Source organism: Gobio gobio, assembly GCF_949357685.1.
Source record: "Gobio gobio genome assembly, chromosome: 9".
NCBI lineage: Eukaryota > Metazoa > Chordata > Actinopteri > Cypriniformes > Gobionidae > Gobio > Gobio gobio.
The window spans coordinates 36,081,101-36,100,547 of NC_137115.1; the positions used below are offsets into that span (position 1 = coordinate 36,081,101).

The 19,447-nt window shown below is 40.3% G+C and overlaps 1 protein-coding gene across 1 annotated transcript in view; it reads left to right on the top strand.

Moving 5' to 3' along the window:
* Window positions 1-19,447, top strand: part of hgfb (hepatocyte growth factor b) — a 43,483-nt gene that overhangs the window by 14,853 nt on the left and 9,183 nt on the right. The window contains exons 7-14 of the mRNA XM_079825095.1: window positions 2,150-2,268; window positions 3,820-3,985; window positions 5,912-6,045; window positions 8,864-8,957; window positions 10,615-10,742; window positions 12,917-12,949; window positions 13,126-13,231; window positions 14,325-14,399. Of these exons, the coding sequence (XP_079681221.1) occupies window positions 2,150-2,268; window positions 3,820-3,985; window positions 5,912-6,045; window positions 8,864-8,957; window positions 10,615-10,742; window positions 12,917-12,949; window positions 13,126-13,231; window positions 14,325-14,399 (855 nt within the window). The remainder of the gene's footprint in view (window positions 1-2,149; window positions 2,269-3,819; window positions 3,986-5,911; window positions 6,046-8,863; window positions 8,958-10,614; window positions 10,743-12,916; window positions 12,950-13,125; window positions 13,232-14,324; window positions 14,400-19,447) is intronic.

Genomic DNA, 19,447 nt, shown 5'->3' on the forward strand with positions numbered 1-19,447 from the left:
CAACACACTAGCAACCACAAATAACTCCTTAGCAACCCCATAGAAACACCTTGTAAATAACATAGAGCACTTTAGAATCGTGGTTGTGAGTTTTGCGTGGCACCACATGATTTAAAAAAAAAAAAAGTTAATGGTAAGATTAAATGCTTAATCATGCTTACCATATGCTTACCATATGCTTACCAATGCTTACCAATTGCTTATCAATGCTTACCATAGTTAATGGTAAGATTAATGGTTCTTCTTAAAGAATGGAATCAGATATCAGTTGAAAAACTTGTCGGAGGTATAATAATGTTATGCTGATGAAATCTGGGGTCGTGAGTGGATTATTTGCCTCATGCCATTGAAAGTGAACTGAGGAAAACAACTCAGCTATGCTTTAATCTGTCTGAAATCCCAACGTGAGAAGGTATCTTAAAGTGATGGCTAACAGCAGTCATGAAAAATTACACTTTGTTTTGGAAAACACTTATTCTTTACGGTTTCATAATTGCTTTGGACCATGCTCATTGACAAAAATAAGTTCCAAAGTTCCTTGCACATCTTTTCTCAGTTACACATCTATTTTGTTTAGCATAGCAACTGAAACAGCTGACGACACATTGCTACCTAATGTACAGTACATGTATGCACTTGTCAGCCAATAAATGGCATTTTCATTTTGTATGACCTTCCCAGTGCCATAGTTACATCTTTACTAGTTCTGGGAAATAACAATATCGTTAATCTTGAAATAAATGTCTGTTTGGCTTGTTTGAATACTCTCCCTTAAGAGTCTCTAAACACACAAAGACCTTTTTTTTAATATCTCAGATTGCATGCATGGAAAATGCTCTTGAATTTACCCTAATCCGGAATGGCATTTGTGAGGAACTTAAAAATATTTGAAAAATCAATAAAGTGTTTTCCCACTTGACCTCATGGGAACTGTGTCATGCCCCTGTTTTTTATATAAATCCCTAAATAAAATGACTGCTTTGTGTGAACCTACCAAAGAGGCAAATTGTCTATGATGTCTTAAGCCTTATTTTATTATTTTAGAAGTACAAGCAACTATAAAAACCCATTGAACACCACAAGGCAGAAGCTCTTCACCCTTTACATGACCAGTCAGCCGCAAAAAGTTTCAGATCATAGCCAACTTTAGTGTAAATGTAATGCTAGAATTAATTTCTTGACTTTAAGTTATTTAAACATGTAATTATTGGAAAAACAAATATGGGAAATGAGAATACATTTTGAGCATTGGCCAATATAAACTACTGTTTAAAAGCTTGGGGTTGGTAAGATTCTTTTAATGTTTTTGAAAGTCTCTTATGCTCAACAAGGCATTTTTCTATTTCAATATATTTGAAAATGTAATTTATTCCCATTAAGGCAAAGCTAAATTTTCAGCATCATTACTCTAGTCTTCAGTGTCACATGATCCTTCAGAAATCCTTCTAATATGCTGATTTGGTGCTCAATAAACATTTCTTATCATACTTGAAAACAGCTGAGCTGCTGAAAGGGATAGTTGACCCAAAAATGAAAATTCTGCCATCATTTACTCACCTTCAAGTTGTTCCAAACCTGAATTAATTTCATTCTTCTGCTGAACACAAAGGAAGATATTTTGGAAGAATGGTTGTAACCGAGAGACTAATTACTAAATGATGACAGAATTTTCCTTTTGTCTGGTGAACTATCCCTTTAATATTTAATATTGAATAATAATATTATATAATACTCATAAAACCATGATAATTTTTTTCAGGACTCTTTGATTATTAGGAAGTTCAAAAGAACAGCATTTATTTGAAATAGAAATCCTCTTTATCATTATAAATGTCTTTACTTTTCTTTGTTATTTTTTTAAATTATTTTAATGTGTCTTTGCTTAGTAAAAATATACATTTATTTAAAAAAAAAATATATATATATCAATAGACACTGGAAAATAAAAAATTGTGACTAAGTGTGTGCAGGGCCGCAGGCTTCTGTCTTGTGTGCTTGGCTTAAGAAGTCCTGCTGTACCAGAGAGCATGTTATGTATTTTCTGGAGGTTATTAGAATTTTATCCTGACTGTAAATCAAAGTTGCCGTAGAACTGGGATGGTTGATATGTGGCGTGTTAAGTGTGTTCGTTTTGCCCTTCTTTTGACAGGTCCCCCGATAAAGGTCTAAAGGACAACTACTGCAGGAACCCAGACGGGCGCCAGAGACCCTGGTGTTTCACCACCGATCCAAGCACTCCATGGGAGTACTGTAACATCAAACAGTGCGGTGAGTGTGCGCCTCTGAGCCCTATGTGTAAGATGAAGAGACAGAGGAAGACAAAAAAGAAGCCAGAGACAAAAAAAAAGAATGAAAAGAGGCAGAGTTTGCCAAATTTACAACTTCCTCTTCCTGTAGCCCAGGCTCCCCTCTCGTTTGGGACCCTCACAGGAATGTTGTTTGTAACTGGGAGAAGAGAGAGAGGAGGGTCCACCTATAAAACTCTCTCTCCCCTCTTTCTCTTTCCTCGGCTCTCGCCCTGTCTTTTCAGTAACGTGCCTCCGTGTTTATTTTTCCTCATCAGCGGAGTAGAGAGTTCCCTTATCTGCATGAGAGAAATGTGCTTGAGTTTCAAGTGCTATGTAAACCTTCCACGCTAAAGACAAAACACGCGTGTGGGTTTCAAACCCCCAGCGCGCTCAAACACACAAGCTCACAAGCGCCCAAAAACCTATTATTATAATGACACCCCCCTCCTCCTCATCGCACTGCCTCCGTTTATTTTCATTAGCAATGCAACGGCATGTTGGTTCAAGTGGGAAGCGAGGCAGAAACTCAGGCGTCCAACGCTCAGGCACTTTACCATTCTAGACTGAACCACGGGGGTCGCTTTTGTTTTTCAGAGCAGTTTGGCAAGCCCTGCATCATAACCTTGAGCAAAATCCTATGATGGATTCTCAAAGATCACCATCCTTGGAGACACTTTTCACCACGCTTTTTCCTATTTGGCAGAACACAGCTTCATTTCAAACACCTAAACATCTTAATAAGCAGCTAAACAGAGTTTAACCATGAATGTCACTTCCCACATTTGGAAATCGTGATAGATGCATCTGCTTACGTGAAGTGGATTTTTGTCCCCTTGCAGAATGAACGTCCCCCTTAACAATACTATTTGATCCTCTATAAAGCTAAACATGCTTTTTAAAATACCACGCTCCTTTGCCGTAAACACAGCAAGACTTTAAGGCACAGAGCACCTCATTGTTTCCAATTGCTGGACCTTTGCATTTGTCTTCATGACATTACACTGCAGTTAGTACTCTTTAACGGTGTAAAAAATGCTAACCTAGCATTGAATGAATTCAATAGCATCACATACGCTGGGATCCACCGAATAAAACCCACTGTGAGAGTCTGACTTTGGGTTTTATTAGCAAGACTTGGCCTATATCCCCATTCTGCTAGCCTCATTAGCAGACTGAAGCACTATCAGGTTATTGGAGGTAAACATAATAACTCTGTCTCTAATGAGCGCAATGAGATGCATGGGCAAAAACAATATGTCATTTATAAAATGCTTACGTTTTACCCTAAAAAAAGCTCTGTAGGCTACTGTTTTAGCATTTGTCACAGACTTAGTGACTGCTTTGACTCATTCAGGAAGCATCTCTCTCCATTAGGCTGGACAAAGCTGTTGTTATTCCTCCCTGAGGCAGCGCTGTCTTACAGTTAATGTTGAATCTATGATTCAGTGTTCATCATGCCTAAGGAGTGATATTATGCCTCATTCTCTCAATCCCTTTGTCTTTCTGTTTATGTTGTTCACCATTTACTTAGATTCAGACAACGGCGGTGACGTTGACAACACAACAAGTTGTTTCCGTGGACGCGGAGAGGGTTATCGTGGAACGGTTGGCATCACCCCCGAGGGACTGACCTGTCAGAGATGGGACGCCCAGTTTCCCCATCGACACTCTTATACTCCACAGAATTATCGTTGCAAGTAAGAAAATGCCTGAAAAAAAGTATTCATAAATAGTTCAAATATGTGTTAGCTGGTTTATGTTCATGCACATGCATAGCCAAACTTTGATGGCCTTTTTATAAGATGTTAGGCCAAAGTCTTGCTGAAAAATCTACTTGCTGGCACAGATATTAGAATTCTGCTTAATACCAAAAAGACTATATAAAAGAATGTGTATCAGAGGCATGCAATCCATAAAATCTGCTAATGCTCTGCATACACAAGCCATTCATGGACTCGCTGATTAGTATTAACATTATAAATTACTATAAATTCCCTTGTTTGAGGTGTACCATAAAGCTTACATGATACCATTTTGGTAATATTTATGTTACTGTCTGTCTGTCATATATTTATTTGTCAAACGACGGTCATTTTCTTCAAATCTGACAGTAACGGAGGGTTTCGGGTAAGCGGATCACAGCACATCAGCTTTGGTGTCTACGCTCTTTTGTTATGTATGCACCGGTGTGGATACTGTACTTCAGTACTGTCTTGGAATTATGACCAAAATAATAAGTTTCACCGGAAAATGTCATCTGAGCAAGTAACATATATGCCACATTTGTTCTGACCGACTGAGAAAAAAAAGCATTACAGTAAATCACGCTACCAACAGTGAATCTATCTAACGGGCGCTTATCTCATAATACATCAAACCGTGCAAATTATTATTATTGTTATACTTTGTTCTCAAATAGGCATCGTATTGGCACATATATACGTTTTAAATTTGTATTTGTTCTTATTTTTTGTGTGTCTTACGCACTGATCTATATAAATGACTTAATATGTTATTAATATTTATAAATATGTTCTCTATATAGATCAGTGGCCTTAAGCCGGTGTGCCGTACCATTTAAAGGGGAAGTAAGCAGTTTCTGTGACATTATCCGGTTGTTAAGTCTGACATCACGCGGCAGCGTTCCGGGTCCAAACGCTCTATCTCATACCACAAGAAAACCAAAAAAAAGTGCAAATATACACACACAATGTGGTGTAATACTACAAAAAAAATATATAATCATAACCTTTATCTCCATACCAAAATTCCAGATGGCCAGACAGTGATTCATCTTTTATAAATCGTTAAAATATTAATATCTGTGACACTGTGAGCACAGAGACTGTTGTGTAGACTGTAAGTATTTGATATATTCAACTTTTTAAAATGTTTGATGTTTAATATGAATAAATAAGCGCTCATAAACGGCTGTCGATGGCATTCTCAAGTGAAACGAGTTGAGGCTTGGACCCAGAAACGCCGTTCCTTACGTCACGACTTAACAAGCGGATTACCACCTAGTTGAATTAAAAAAATACAGAATATTTTGCAAACTGCCCTTTCACGTGTCATGACACCCTCAACTCCCTCAATCACAACTCTTACGGGTGCTTGTAATAGCATGTCTCAACAGGTAAATGTAGGCTACATTCAATGAAGGGCCAAACATATAAGGAAACTTTTAGCTGTGTTGCTGTGTGTCATGAGAGTAAGCCACTGAGCTAACACTGTATAGAGCGAACACGAGCATCTTGTGTATAATAACCCAACCTATTTTTGACACGCCACCCAGCATACCCGGTTAAAAAAGTCACTTGCCATGTTATGTACTGTAACCAGTTCTAATATATGGTGCATCCCCCAAGAATACATATGTTCACCAGGTATGCTGGTTTTATCAGCAGGGCTTTCTGCCAGGTTCTGTCATCACTAGGAAAACCTGAATGTTTCCTCTCCCAGATTCTTATCTGTCATCATACAGGTTTATATTTAAAGAAAAATGCAGATAATTCTTCAAAAGTAGTTTTTAAGCTCAATCGCAGTCTGTTCAACATATGCTGTGTAACAGTAACATGTGTGATGTGTGTAAATATGATTAAAAGTATGTGTCTGCATGGCAGGGATCTCAGGGAGAACTACTGTAGAAATCCTGATGGAAGTCATCACCCATGGTGCTTCACGACAGACCCCAATGTACGTGTGGCGTTCTGCACGAACATTCCTCGCTGTGAAGTCCCAACCTCTGAACCTGAAGGTAAGAGACATTCATGATATATAGCGATATAGTATAGATATAGTTTGACGTTCCTGTTGAACGGTATTAGTATTGCAATGTTTTCGGTTCTCATGCACTGATGAAGTGGTTTGCTTTGAGATCAGCCAAATGTTTAAACCGTTCACACCTCCCTTGCTTTATTAACCTCATAACCACTCAAATACTATGTGCCCTATCATACACCCTCCGCAATGTGGTGCCAGGCGCAACGCAAGTGTTTTTTGGTAGTTTCAGCCCGATGCAGTTATCATTTTCACGTCCAGCGCCACGTTGTTTAAATAGCAAATGCACTCACGCCCATCTGTTCGCCCATTGTCGTGTTCGTCTGAAAACGGGTGTGTTCAGGAGCATTGTTGGTACGGTGCTATTTTGAGGCAACTGAAAACGACTAAGCCATTGACCAACAAAACCTTGGTTTAAAGTTAATATCACTATATTTTTTTGTGTTATTTAAAGGGCGTGTTAGTAATCTGCGCCTGTACACAACACATGTTCACTCTGCTTATTACACACACAAGGATTCATCTCTGGAGAAGCTTTCAGTCTTTCTGCGTGCAAATTCCGCCATGTAAATAGCGAATCCGCCATGGTGCAAGCGCATATATAAGAGTTTACACAATATATATATATATACATATATATTGTGTAAACTCTTACAGAAAAGTAATTAGTGTCTGCTTGACACACACAATCGGATTCATGGCATTTGGAAATACACTGTCTGTGAAATACACAGGGCTGCTGTGTTTTGAATTCAGTGAAGCTACTGTGGAAGGGCATTACCTTATTGGGTAGCTAATGTTCAAGAGAGTTACATATTCTTTTCAACCATATTTGTCATGCAGTACATACATTTATTCAGGTCATGAATTCTTACAGACTAATCTGAGCTCAGGGACATAGATATACATACAGTATGTAACATATCAGCATAAATCCATTATTATCTGAAAATCCGTGGGGAAATGTGCCTTTTTATTGGAATTTTGATTGAAATTTTGATACTTTTAAATGCATTTGAACATTTCAGTGGCTTCCTAAATTAATTTTTACAATTGTAAATCATCTTCAGTAAAAGTACTGTGACAGCTGTAGCTTATTAGAGAGTATCTCAAGCCAGTCACTGTCACCGTGTCCTTGACCGGAGACATTTAACCCTCAAATTGCTTTGCAAGTACCGTGATATGGTTTTGCTACCTCTGTCTAGATGTGTATTTCAGTACTGGTGAGTGTGAGTTATGCAAGAGTGAAAACTCCAGTACGCCAGGCGAGTTTACAGACAGTGACCATAAAACCTATTACACTTATTTGCTTTTTTAAGAAACATGTTTAAAATCTACTGGCTTGATCTTGTTTTCCATGATGTTATGGCTGGCATTCTTCCAACTTTGTTTCGCTGGCTGGGTAAAAAAAAAGAAGGCTATGACTTTTGAAGTCATGCCTTCTTTGCATATCAAAAACGTCCTTGCCTTTGTTCTTATTAATCCTCCCCAGTAAGATATAATTCTATATAATTTCTTTTCATGATGCTCAAGAATGCCATAGCTCTTTCTCCCTCCCTTTCTCCCTCTTTCATTTGCTCTTTCTTGGCTGTCTTGGCATCGGTACACAGTGGTCCCTGTAGTCCGATTTCCACGGCCACTAATGGGGGCTGTTTGAAACATGTGCAGGGAGCAGGAGCCGCAGTGTGGGAATGAGACAGCATGAGTCAAGCATTAATCACTGCTGACAGCTTCGTGTGACTGGCAGGGCCCAGGAGATGCTTCATAGAAGGACTCGCACAGGCGCTGATGTTAAGATCGATTTAGCTGGTGTTCCAATTGAGGCCGTTGGGATGATCGCTCGACTATTGTGGTGCGCTGGGAGCCCTGCTGTGTTTCCATAAGCACTGTGTTTCCACAAACCTGCTGTTTCTTTAATAATAATTTGATAATAATTTTAGGTTAACAGTGTGTGATTAAAGGCAGAGCTCTCATTGGGATAATTACAGCATTGCATTTATTGTTCACTTTATTCAGATTGTGCATATATTTAAAGGTGCTTGCTAATACTACTGCCTGAACTTAGCATAGTACTAGTGGGTTTAGAAAAGTGCACCTAATTTTTTTTTTCTTTCCTGTATGTAAATTGTTTACACTGTTTGTCTATCCCTTATCTCTTTTTAGATATGGTTATTAATTTGTTTGTTTATCTATTTTGAACTGATTTTATAAACCGTGAAAATAGCCTTATTAGCTGCTGTCGTGGCATAAAATAAACATATGAATAAATTCTGCTGTGTTACTCATCCCGCAATGTTTGTGCAACTGACATGAACCTTTAATTCAAACTGTGCTGCAGTTGTTAACTAAATACAGTATATATTCTGTAATTGAAGTTTTATATTGAGAAATTAAAATTAAAAAACATTCTTTGCCAATTAGGTTGATGCACAAAAATTACTTAAACTAAAACTAAAGTAAAAATGTATTCAAGCTAATTAGAAATATAAAAAATAAATAAAATAAAACTGAAGATTTAGATTTGTAATAAATATTGCAAATATATAAATAATACTAAACACTGGTGGCCGGTTGAGAAAAAATGGGCCATTACTTTTCTGAGTAATTTGATGTACAATTTTTTGCCTGAAAATGATAAAGAGCAGAATGTGACAGCGAGTTTTGAATGCAAGCACCACTGACATTTTCTTCAGAACACATTCACTCACAGTCTTTTAAAAATGTTGTTGCTTACAATAACTGCAGTGCACACCCCATGTTTTAATCTCTGCTTCTCTTTATTTTTGTTATTTCAGAGTGTTATACGGGCATCGGTGACACATACAATGGCAAACACGCAAAAACTCGCTCAGGCATCCCCTGTGCTCCATGGAAAGACCACAGTAAAAGGTAAAAGCTGGCCATCCATGTATAGACTGCAAAATAAACTTAAAGCTGAAATGTATATTTAAAGTTGTCTCTGCACATTAATCTGAGAGAAAGTATTTGATAAAAATGAAAAAAAAAAACCCATCCGCATTAAACTGATTACGGGTGCTCAGCCTTAGATAGAAGAAATGGATTGTTTATAGTCCTTTGGTATGAGCACAAACAGTTTTCTCTATGAATTTTTTATAGTCTAGTATTAAGCAGATTTATAGTGGTACAGTGCATAGTTTCAGTCATGGACATTGACTCAGTTTCCATGGAAACCAAACTAGGTCCACAACTTGCAAAGCAGGATCTCAAGGACAATCCCATGATGCCGTTGTGCTGCTTTGCAAGGTGAACAACTCCATTTAGTCAGTAGGTTCAAGGGTCAACCGCAGCAAGTTGTCGTTAAATTGGGGATAGTGAATAAATGAGACAGATGCTCTGTGAAATATCTCATGTTTTTTATATGTAAACAGACAAGCATATGAAGCTCTCAAATATGCATGCACTTGAGTGTTAAATAGCTATGGTTCATATTTGTTCCTGCCAGGTGCGGCCTGTTTCCTCTAATGCAGTTATGGTTTTGCCTGTGTTTAATGTGAATTGGCACAATGTTTAGTGAGCGTGTGTGTGTGTGTGTGCAAGTCTCAGAGGAGTTGAACAACCGCTTCCACAACAGGCCTGTGTTGTTTCTGCCATCCACACTCACCCTGAGATGTGTGGCGTTAAATAACTTCCTTGTTTTATGAACAAGTTCCAGGTCAAAGGTCGGCCTTTCCAGAACCCCGCCAGCTCATTGATGCAAAGCGCAGGGATTGTCAGGTTTTGTTTGTCTTCGTTGAAAAAATAAGACCCTCGCAGTTTTCTGAGGAAGAAAAACACGTTTTTAGTGGAGGACCCCCATTCTGAAGATCTCTAATTGATAGTAAACGTGGAGCAGTCGGAGTGACTCAATTCCCCAAAAATTACAGGCAGGCCAACCCAGCTGGAACGAGATTCTTTAGAGCCACCCTCTGACCCCTTTCCTCACCGTAACCCCTCTCCATGAACACATCAAAGCCAATCAACTCCTTATTTGGCCCACAGCCTGTGAGCCGCCACGGCCGGGTTGCAAAAGGTCACTGCCGGGCAGGCATTAGGCATTGATTGTTTACATTGTATGAACCCTAGCGTAACACGGCAAGAAGATCATTGGTGTTATGCACATTCGTGCTTTTCATTGCAGCACTTTTGGTCTCTGGTGAACTTTTGGAGAATCGTAGCATCTTTACATCTGTGAATCTTCCTGATAATGGGGAAACGCTTAGGGAAACATGTCATGAGTAATGCACAAGCTAAATACTTCACCTTGCCTCCTGAGAGGAGCTTTACACAACTGGGGCTTAAGATGAACTTATAAGAAGAAGATGTTTCTTTGGACTCTTTTAAATATATTGTCTTGTTACAAACATCGGATAGACGGTTTGATTAGTGTTAAATGACTTTGGATGTGCCTGAATGATGCACCTGTTTTGGATGTTTATATGTAGACATGTAATGCTAATTTTCACTCTTAACACTCATCTTTTAAAGCTGCACATGTTCTGAAAAATGTCCTAATGATGAGATTTGTTTCCATTCTCAATAACGAAAGAGAAGTGGACTTGCTGACGGCTGAACAGGCGGGGAACTTCTGCAGAAACCCGGACAAGGACAAACACGGCCCGTGGTGTTATACCAACAGCTCATCCATCCCGTGGGACTACTGCTCTCTCAAACCCTGTGAGTGAGCAACACATGTCTGTGCTGACATTACAAACTGATTGAGACCTTTGGGTTCACTAAAAGTGCTACTTGAAACATGAAGAGGCGAACACAAGCTGAGGAATAGGGGGCTAATGTAATCCACTGACCTCAAAAAGCGAAATGCTAAAAAGCTATAGCATTTTGCGATGTACTATATTAGGTTTTCTGTATTGTATTAATTTAGAACAGACTACCTCATCATACAATAACCAGAGGTTTGAGCAGAACAAAATATACAAAAGTAAAAAAACTTTACAAAAGTAAAAGTATCCAAAAGTAATGATAAAAAGTGTGCAATTTTGAAAAGCAAATTAATATTTTTTTAATCAGACAGACTCACAAGACCCTTTAATTTATGACTATAAACCACTGGAAAGTGGCAAATAAGTGGCTTGATTATAGTATTGTAAATTATTTGTTTGAATCGGTTCCTTTTAATGAATTAGTTGAATGAGTTTGTGTCCAAAATGGGTCTGAACAGTTAGTTTGCAAACAAAAATCAGTCAGTTAGTCACAAAACTCACTCACTGATTTTATTGTAGTTGTTCTATAGTTAATTTAACATTGGATTTTGGAAGAAGCCTTTGTTCCCACCAAGGCTGCATAAAAAAAAAAAAAAAACTATTTGAATGTATTTTAAAATATAATTAAATTCCTGGGATGGCAGAGCTAAATTTGCAGCAGTCTTCAGTGTAATAATTTACTCACCCTCGAGCAATCCTAGGTGTAAATTACTTTCTTCTTTCAGCCAAACACAATTGGAGTTTCGGTTATATACAAAAATATCCTGGCTCTCCCAAGCTTTATAATGGGAGTGAATGGTAGATTGTAAAGCCCAAAAAAGTGCATCCATCCATTATAAAAGTAATCCAAACAGCTCCAGGGTGTTAATAATGACCTTCTGAAGCGAAGTGATGCATGTTTGTGAGGAATATATCCATATTTATAACTTTATAAACTATAATCACAAGCTCTCGGTAACGATCATACGCAAGTCGAGTTCAGGTGGAAGAGTGGCCTCTGACCCGAAGCATGATGTATTGACGAATCTGGAAGCGCAAAGGATAGAGCAAAACAAAACACCCATCATGAATTAGAAGTCTAAAAGGAGAACTTTTAAAGAGAAATGTCGGAGGATTTTTGATATAAGAGAAGGGGAGCTTGAGTTTGTTGCCCGGCCCTATTTGTTTGAACCGCGAGAGGTGTCTACTCTCACCTATGCTTATGCTACTTCTACATCCTACGTCATACGTCGGGTCAGAGGTCACTCTTTCACCTCGACTTGCGTACGGCCGTTACCGGAAGCCAGTGATTATAGTTTATAAAGTTATAAATATGGATATTTTTCTTACAAAAACGCAGAAAGCCTTTATTAACCCTGCAGCCGTATGGATTACTTTTATGATGGATGGATGCACTTTTTTGGGCTTCAAAATCTAAAGTACCATTCGCTCCCATTATAAAGCTTGGAAGAGCCAGGATATTTTTTCCAATTGTGTTTGGCTGAAAGAAGAATGTCATATACACCTAGGATGGCTTGTGGGTTTGTGGGTGAACTAACCTTTTAACAGCTCACACATTTTGATGTCAGAAGCTTTATACTTATGTTTAAGCAATGTTGCTAACTGTCACTCATATTAAAGTATGACTAAAAGTATGAGTTCTTTATTCAATACAGAAAATAACCATGTTTCTGACAATTATGTACCCACATTGCAGTATCACATGTGCTTTCCTGTTGACTTACGCTCTCATCACTGACACCGCAGACTTGTGTTGAGCATGTAGGCCATGTGTTATGAATCTACATACGGCACATCAATCACTCACCCACACATGCGCACACACTTTCCACAGAGGCTTCAGTTTAATTAAAGAGTGTAAAGTCCAGGTGGCTCAGACTGTCAGCACTCCCTCTGTCTCTGTCACACTCACAATCACATGTATAAGTTAAGCTTCAGTGCTGTGCAGGTCTAACTGATCCCACATGCTGGACCAAGACTAGTCCTGTGCTAAAGACCTCACACACACTTTCACTCAAATTATACTCTAAACAGCCATCACACCGGTGACCACTTCTTCTTTTCATTTCTCATGCCTATTCATTAGAACAAAAATAAGCTTCCTGTTCTTTTTCCTTCCTTTTTTAGGTGAGCCCTCACATAACAATCTACCACAAAAAGGTAATCACATCTTTCAAATGTTGTTAGGCCATGCAATTTTCCAGCTGGTATTCTTTCGTTTCAGATGACATTAGAAAGATTATTTCATAAACACATTTATGCATTTGTATATTTTTCTGTATTCTGAAAAGTCATGTTTCCCCCACTAATTTTTGTCTTTTCTTTTCTCTTCACAGTTGAGGTTACAAAGACATCATGTTTTGTTCACAAGCAGGTGAGAATTGTCGGTGGCGGGCCTTTCTCGATTAAAGAAGGCAGTTGGATGGTCAGCATACAGAAAGGGTAAGCAATTTGCAAAACAAAGGTCATTTTAAATAATTTACAAATTTACAAACATTTACAAACACTGTGGTGCACTAAGAATTGGTAATTCTTTAAGACTAACCCATGTGTCATTATGGAAAGGTGAAGAATTAGCATGTGATCTTGTAAGACTTTGTTGACTATAAAGCATATTTTTGGGAATTTCCTGCTGTACTCAGAAATTCTCTTTTTTAATTACTTTTTATTAATTTCTAATAAATATCAACCTTATAGTTGCTATATTTTTTATTGTTGTAAGACAAATAAATAAATTGCATATAATGTTCTTTATTTATTAAACTTTTGTTGTTATGATTGTTTTCACAACTCTGAGTTTGTCATGAAAATGGCATTTGCTGCTGATATGGCATTGCAAAAAGAAACAAACAAACAAAGAAACAAAAACAAAAAAGTACTGTTACTGTAAAAAAACAAAATTTAAGTAGTAAATGTGAGCACAGAAATAACCTTTAGCATTATATGTTTACTGATTTATTAATGTGTGATGCTATTAAGTTTTTTTTCAAAATATTTAGAGTAAGTTATGGTAATATGACAGTTCACACTTTAGATTAGGGTCCAATCTCACTATTAACTAACTATTAACTAAGACTTTTGCCTCAATAAACTCCTAATTACTGCTTATTAGTTAAAGGTATTTGTTAAGTTTAGGTATTGGGTAGGATTAAGGGATGTAGAATATGTTCATGCAGGATAAGGCATTAATGTGTGATTTATAAGTACTAATAAACAGCCAATATCCTAGTAATATACATGCTAATAAGCAACTAAGTAATAGTGAGAATTGGACCCTATACTAGAGTGTTACCATATTACAATCTTTGTATTCCCTTTCGTTATATCATACAATAAATACACTCAATTTCTGTTTTCTTAAAAAGCCCCTCACATGCAGATTGACAGTAAAATTCCCTCCAAATCAAATGTAGTTGTCTATGAAGTCAGTGTCCGTACAGCTTCTCAGAAGTAAAGCCTGGCGCTGTCATGTTTTATAATGTGAGAGAGTCATGTTGGAGATGCGTCACTGTCTTGTGTCTCTCTGTCTCTTCAGCGGCACTCACTGGTGCGGAGGTTCTCTGGTCAGGGAGGAGTGGGTGCTGACAGACAGACAGTGCTTCTCGTCATGGTAATTATCTCCAGCCTTGCTGCACAGTCACCGTCATGCCCTGCCTGTGACCTCTGGATTCTCAGGGGTCACAGTGTCAATGATCAGCGGGCTTCCAGGATTTGTCTCATGCTTGTAACCCAACAAATCAAAGCTGCGGATGTTTTTAGAACATGCATCTTATGGCATGAGACATCCATATATCTACAAATCCACAAAAGAATTTTCATTATAAAGGTCATTTAATGGGGAATCTAATTTAGCTTAATCTTTTGAGATAAAAATAGTTCATTTTACTATAAAAACATACTGTAACATCCTCCCAAGTACAAAAAAACCCACCATTTATGCTGGCTCATTCTGAACTTTTTAATTGCAAAGAGGTTGTTAGTTAAAGGGTTTGTTCACCCAAAAATGAAAATTCTGTAATTAATTACTTACCCTCATGTCGTTGGACACACGTAAGACCTCCGTTCATCTTCGGAACAGAAATTAAGATATTTTAGTTGAAATCTGATGGCTCTGAAGGCCTCCATTGGCACAATGCACGGTCAGAGGTGGGTAGAGTAGCCAAAATCTGTACTCAAGTAAAAGTACAAGTAGTTACTGAAATATTTACTCAAGTAAAAGTAAAAGTAACAGTCGTAATATTTACTTGAGTAAGAGTAAAAAAGTATTCGATGAGAAAACTACTCATGTAGTTAGTTACTAGTTACTTTCGATCTGATTGATAAGAAGCGAAAACCCTGAATTTCAGGCTTGGAGAGCTTTCACACACCTCTCTGTAACACTTTACAATAAGGTTGTATTAGTTAACATTAGTTAATGTATCAGTTAACATGAACTAACCATGAACAACACCTCTGTTCAGCATTAGTTAATCTTTGTCAACGTTAGTTCATAAAAATCCAGCTGTTCATGGTTTATTCATGTTAGTTCACAGTGCAATGACTAATGTTAACAATATTTTAATAATGCATTAGTAAATGTTTAAATTAACATAAAGATAAATAAGTGCTTTATAAGTGCAGTTCATTATTAGTTCATGTTAACTAATGTAAGCTAATGAACCTGTGTGTGATTAATGATTAAACAGTGTAAATTAATGGTGTGCTGGGCTAACTAGAGCTCTTCTTAAAACATACTTTGTTCTTATATTTTTATAAGTATATAGGCTATTCTTTAGGTAGGAATAAAATACAATACCGTTTTTATTTGTATGTATTTTCTACACTTCAGACAGGTGTCTGTCCGGATTTGTGTATAAATGCAAGACGTCACATTAGGCTATTCAATTTGTTTCGTTTTGTGAAGAAAAGGATATGTAAATGTGAAGATGTGAATGTTTGTTCGTGGACGTGTGTTGTTTGGAGGATTCAAAAGATTTGTCATTGCTTGCACAAGAGCGCATATGAGGAAAACACTCGGACAGTGTGTGAAATAGTATTATAATAAGGGAAAATTTCCCATAGTTACCAAAATTACCGTTAATAGTGTTCAAATATAGGCATTATTGTGACACTTACCGCTACATGTTCTTTTCAGGGTGGAATTCTTGTATGCTGAGAGATGTCAGTTTGTTTTGGTGCACACAACATGCATCGCATTATAAAACTATTCTTTTTGACATCTTGGGGTGAAAACATAGACTGAACTTGAGGCCACGGGCAATCTGCCTCCCGTAGCTCACACACATCTTCCTCTGCTTCGGCCATCATCTTCCGACTAAACGCGCGCTAATTATAAGTGGGTGATGCGTAGCAACCTCTCGCGAAGCAGCCTCTCCAACGTTTCGCGAGACTTGCGAAAGTCATTTTCACTTATTTAATATATATATATATAATATAATTATTACCATTTGACAGTAACGGAGGAACGCCACCGAATGTGACTAAGTAAAAGTACAGTTTTTTCACAAGAAATTTACTTGAGTAAGAGTAAAAGTACCCATCTTTAAATCTACTCTAAAAATACAAGTTACCCAAAAAATTTACTCAAGTAAATGTAACGAAGTAAATGTAATTCGTTACTACCCACCTCTGTGCACGGTTCAATCTCAAGACCCTTAAAAGGTACTAAAGACGTTGTTACAAAGTCCATCTCACTACAGTGGTTCTAAAATAACTTTATGAATCGGCGAGAATAGTTTTTGTGCGCAAAAAAACGGCTCGGGTTATGTATATAACCCTTGTTCCCTGAGAAAGGGAACGAGCACTGCATCGGAACGACGAATTTGGGGACACTCCCTAAGCAGCAGCGCGTCTGAAGTGTGAATGAAATCAGGCCAATCCTGATTGGTGTGCGTCATGACGTAACTATGACAGCGTACCCGGAAGGTACATAAGGGGAGCCTGGGCATAGTAATGGCAGTTATCGCGATGAAGCATGCGCTCCAGGCGTGCCGAGGTGTGGCGACGGGATGCAGTGCTCGTTCCCTTTCTCAGGGAACAAGGATTATATACATAACCCGAGCCGTTCCCTTTCGAGGGAACTCGCACTGCATCGGAACGACGAATTTGGGGAACGAGTACCCACTAGGCCACACCGAGGATAGCTCCAGTCCTAGTGTGAAGCCGGAGACCGGGCACAGCTAGGACTGGAGCACCCTAGCACCAGGCGTCGCAGGGAGGTGCAAGCTATAGACAGCTGTACAGATCTCCTGTGCAGACTTCACTAAATATACATTATAAGAGCTTTGACCGGCAGAGCAGGTGAAGTCTCCCTTCTTCCGCCGTCATGTGAGGCGGAGGATGAAATGCCTGAAGAACCAAAGGCCTGACCACGCTTGATGGCACCTTGGGCACATAACCGGCCCTAGGGTGTAAGATGGCCTTCACTTCGCCAGGGGCAAACTCCAGGCAAGTCGGCGTAAGCGCCAAGGCCTGAAGGTCCCCCACTCTCCTCAGAGAAGTGATGGCTAAGAGAAAGGCCATCTTTAGGGTCAAGCTCTTTGGGTCTGCTGACTCTAGTGGCTCGAAGGGGGCCTCAGCCAATCCCTCGAGAACCACTGCCAGGTCCCAGGTTGGGACTCTGGAACGAGCCGCAGGCCTCATCCTCCGAGCCCCACGGAGGAACCGTACAACCAACTGGTGCCTACCCAAAGGCCCATTACCCAACGGTGTGTGGAAAGCCCCAATGGCAGCCACGTACACCTTGAGTGTGGACGGGGTAAGCCCTGCAGAGAAACGATCTTGGAGGAACTCCAGCACTGAAGCCACTGGGCAGTTAACTGGGTCCACCTCACGCTCTCTACACCAAGTGGAAGATACATTCCACTTGAGGCTGTACAGTCTCCTTGTAGACGGAGCCCTGGAACTGAGCATGGTCTCAACCACATCCGCCGGCAGGCCAGCCTCTAGGTATCTGGCCCCCCCCCAAAGGTTCCATATCTCTGGCCGGGGGTGAAATATTGTGCCCCCTGCTTGAGACAGGAGATACCTCCTCAGAGGAATCTCCCACAGCTGACCCGCTAGCAGAGCTATGATGTCTGAGAACCAAACTTGAGTCGGCCAACGTGGCGCCACCAGAAGCAGGCTGGCGCCTTGTCGACGGACCCGCTCCAGGACTCCCGGGAGCAGAGCGATCGGGGTAAAAGCGTCCAGACGCAGCCTCGGGCCGGATGCGTGAGAGAAAACCACAGTGGACAGTGGGTTGTCTCTGGAGACGCAAATAAATCCACTTCCACTGGGCCGAACCTCTCGCACATGGCCTCCACCACCTCAGGGTGGAGTCGCCACTCCCCGGGCCTCAGCCCCTGCCTCGACAGGATGTCTGCTCCCTGATTTTGGACCCCCGGGACATACATTGCCCTGATGGACAACAGTTTCCCTTGGGACCACAGGAGGATGTGATGCGCCAGTCTGCATAGAGGGCGCGACCTCAACCCCCCTGATGCCGTGCCCCAACCAGTGAGGGAGGCGTCTGTTGAAACGGATTCCCGGCAACAGGACGCTCCCAACACTGGCCCCTGGGACAGAAACCAAGGCTACTTCCATATGACTAGGGAACGAAGGCCACTGCGCGTTACCCTGATCATACAGAATGGATTTCCCCTTAAGGAAAGCCACCTGGTTTACTTCCGTATCAGGACATGGTGGCCGCGGAGGTCCGGGAAAAAGCTCCTCAGAGCTTTGTAGACCGCCAGCATTTCCAGGCAGTAGATGTGCCAGGAGAAATGCCGGGTCTCCCACAGACCTCTCGCAAGCGGCTGCCATGACCACGTCCCAGCCAGTGAGGGAGGCGTCTGTTGAAACGGAATCCCGGCAACAGGACGCTCCTAACACTGGCCCTTGGGACAGAAACCAAGGTTCTTCCATATGACTAGGGAACGAAGGCATCTGCGCGTTGCCCTGATCATACAGAATGGTTTTCCCCTCGAGGAAAACCCCTTGATTCCCAGCCATCACTGTAAGGATCTCATGCAGCAGGCCAAGAGATATTCTGTTGGACACAGCCGCAATGAGCCCCAGCAGTCCTTAAACTGCTTCACAGTGATGCTGTGGCCTAGCTTCCTTCTAGAGACCACCGCCCGTATGGACTCGATACGTGCGGGAGACAATTGTGCCCCCAACGTAGAGAATCCCATACAACTCCCAGGAACACAGTTCTCTGAGAAGGCGTCAACACGCTACTGCATGTAGAGCCTCAAAGGGCTAGACCGCCTGGAAGAACCCGATATTGGTACGCTTTGCCCCCAAAAAGCAAACCTCAGGAACTTCCTGTGACACAGAAGGATGGATACAGGGAAGTATGCATCCTCTTCAGACCCATCGTGACAGACCAGTCCTCAGACTGGATCTGAATCACAATGGAGGAATTGCTAAGCATCTTGAATCTGAATCTCCTCAGAGAACGATTCAAGTACCTCAGGTCTAAAGTTGGACGCAACTCGCCATCCCTCTTAGGAACTATGAAGTACCGGCTGTAGAATCCGGACTTCCTGTCTGCCAGAGGGACCCGTTCTATGGCCTCCTTGGCTAACAGGGCTGTACTTCTTGTTCCATAACCCGAACCTGCCCTGGGCCGACCACAGTCCGGACCACCCCGTTAAACTTCGGGGGAGGAGAACC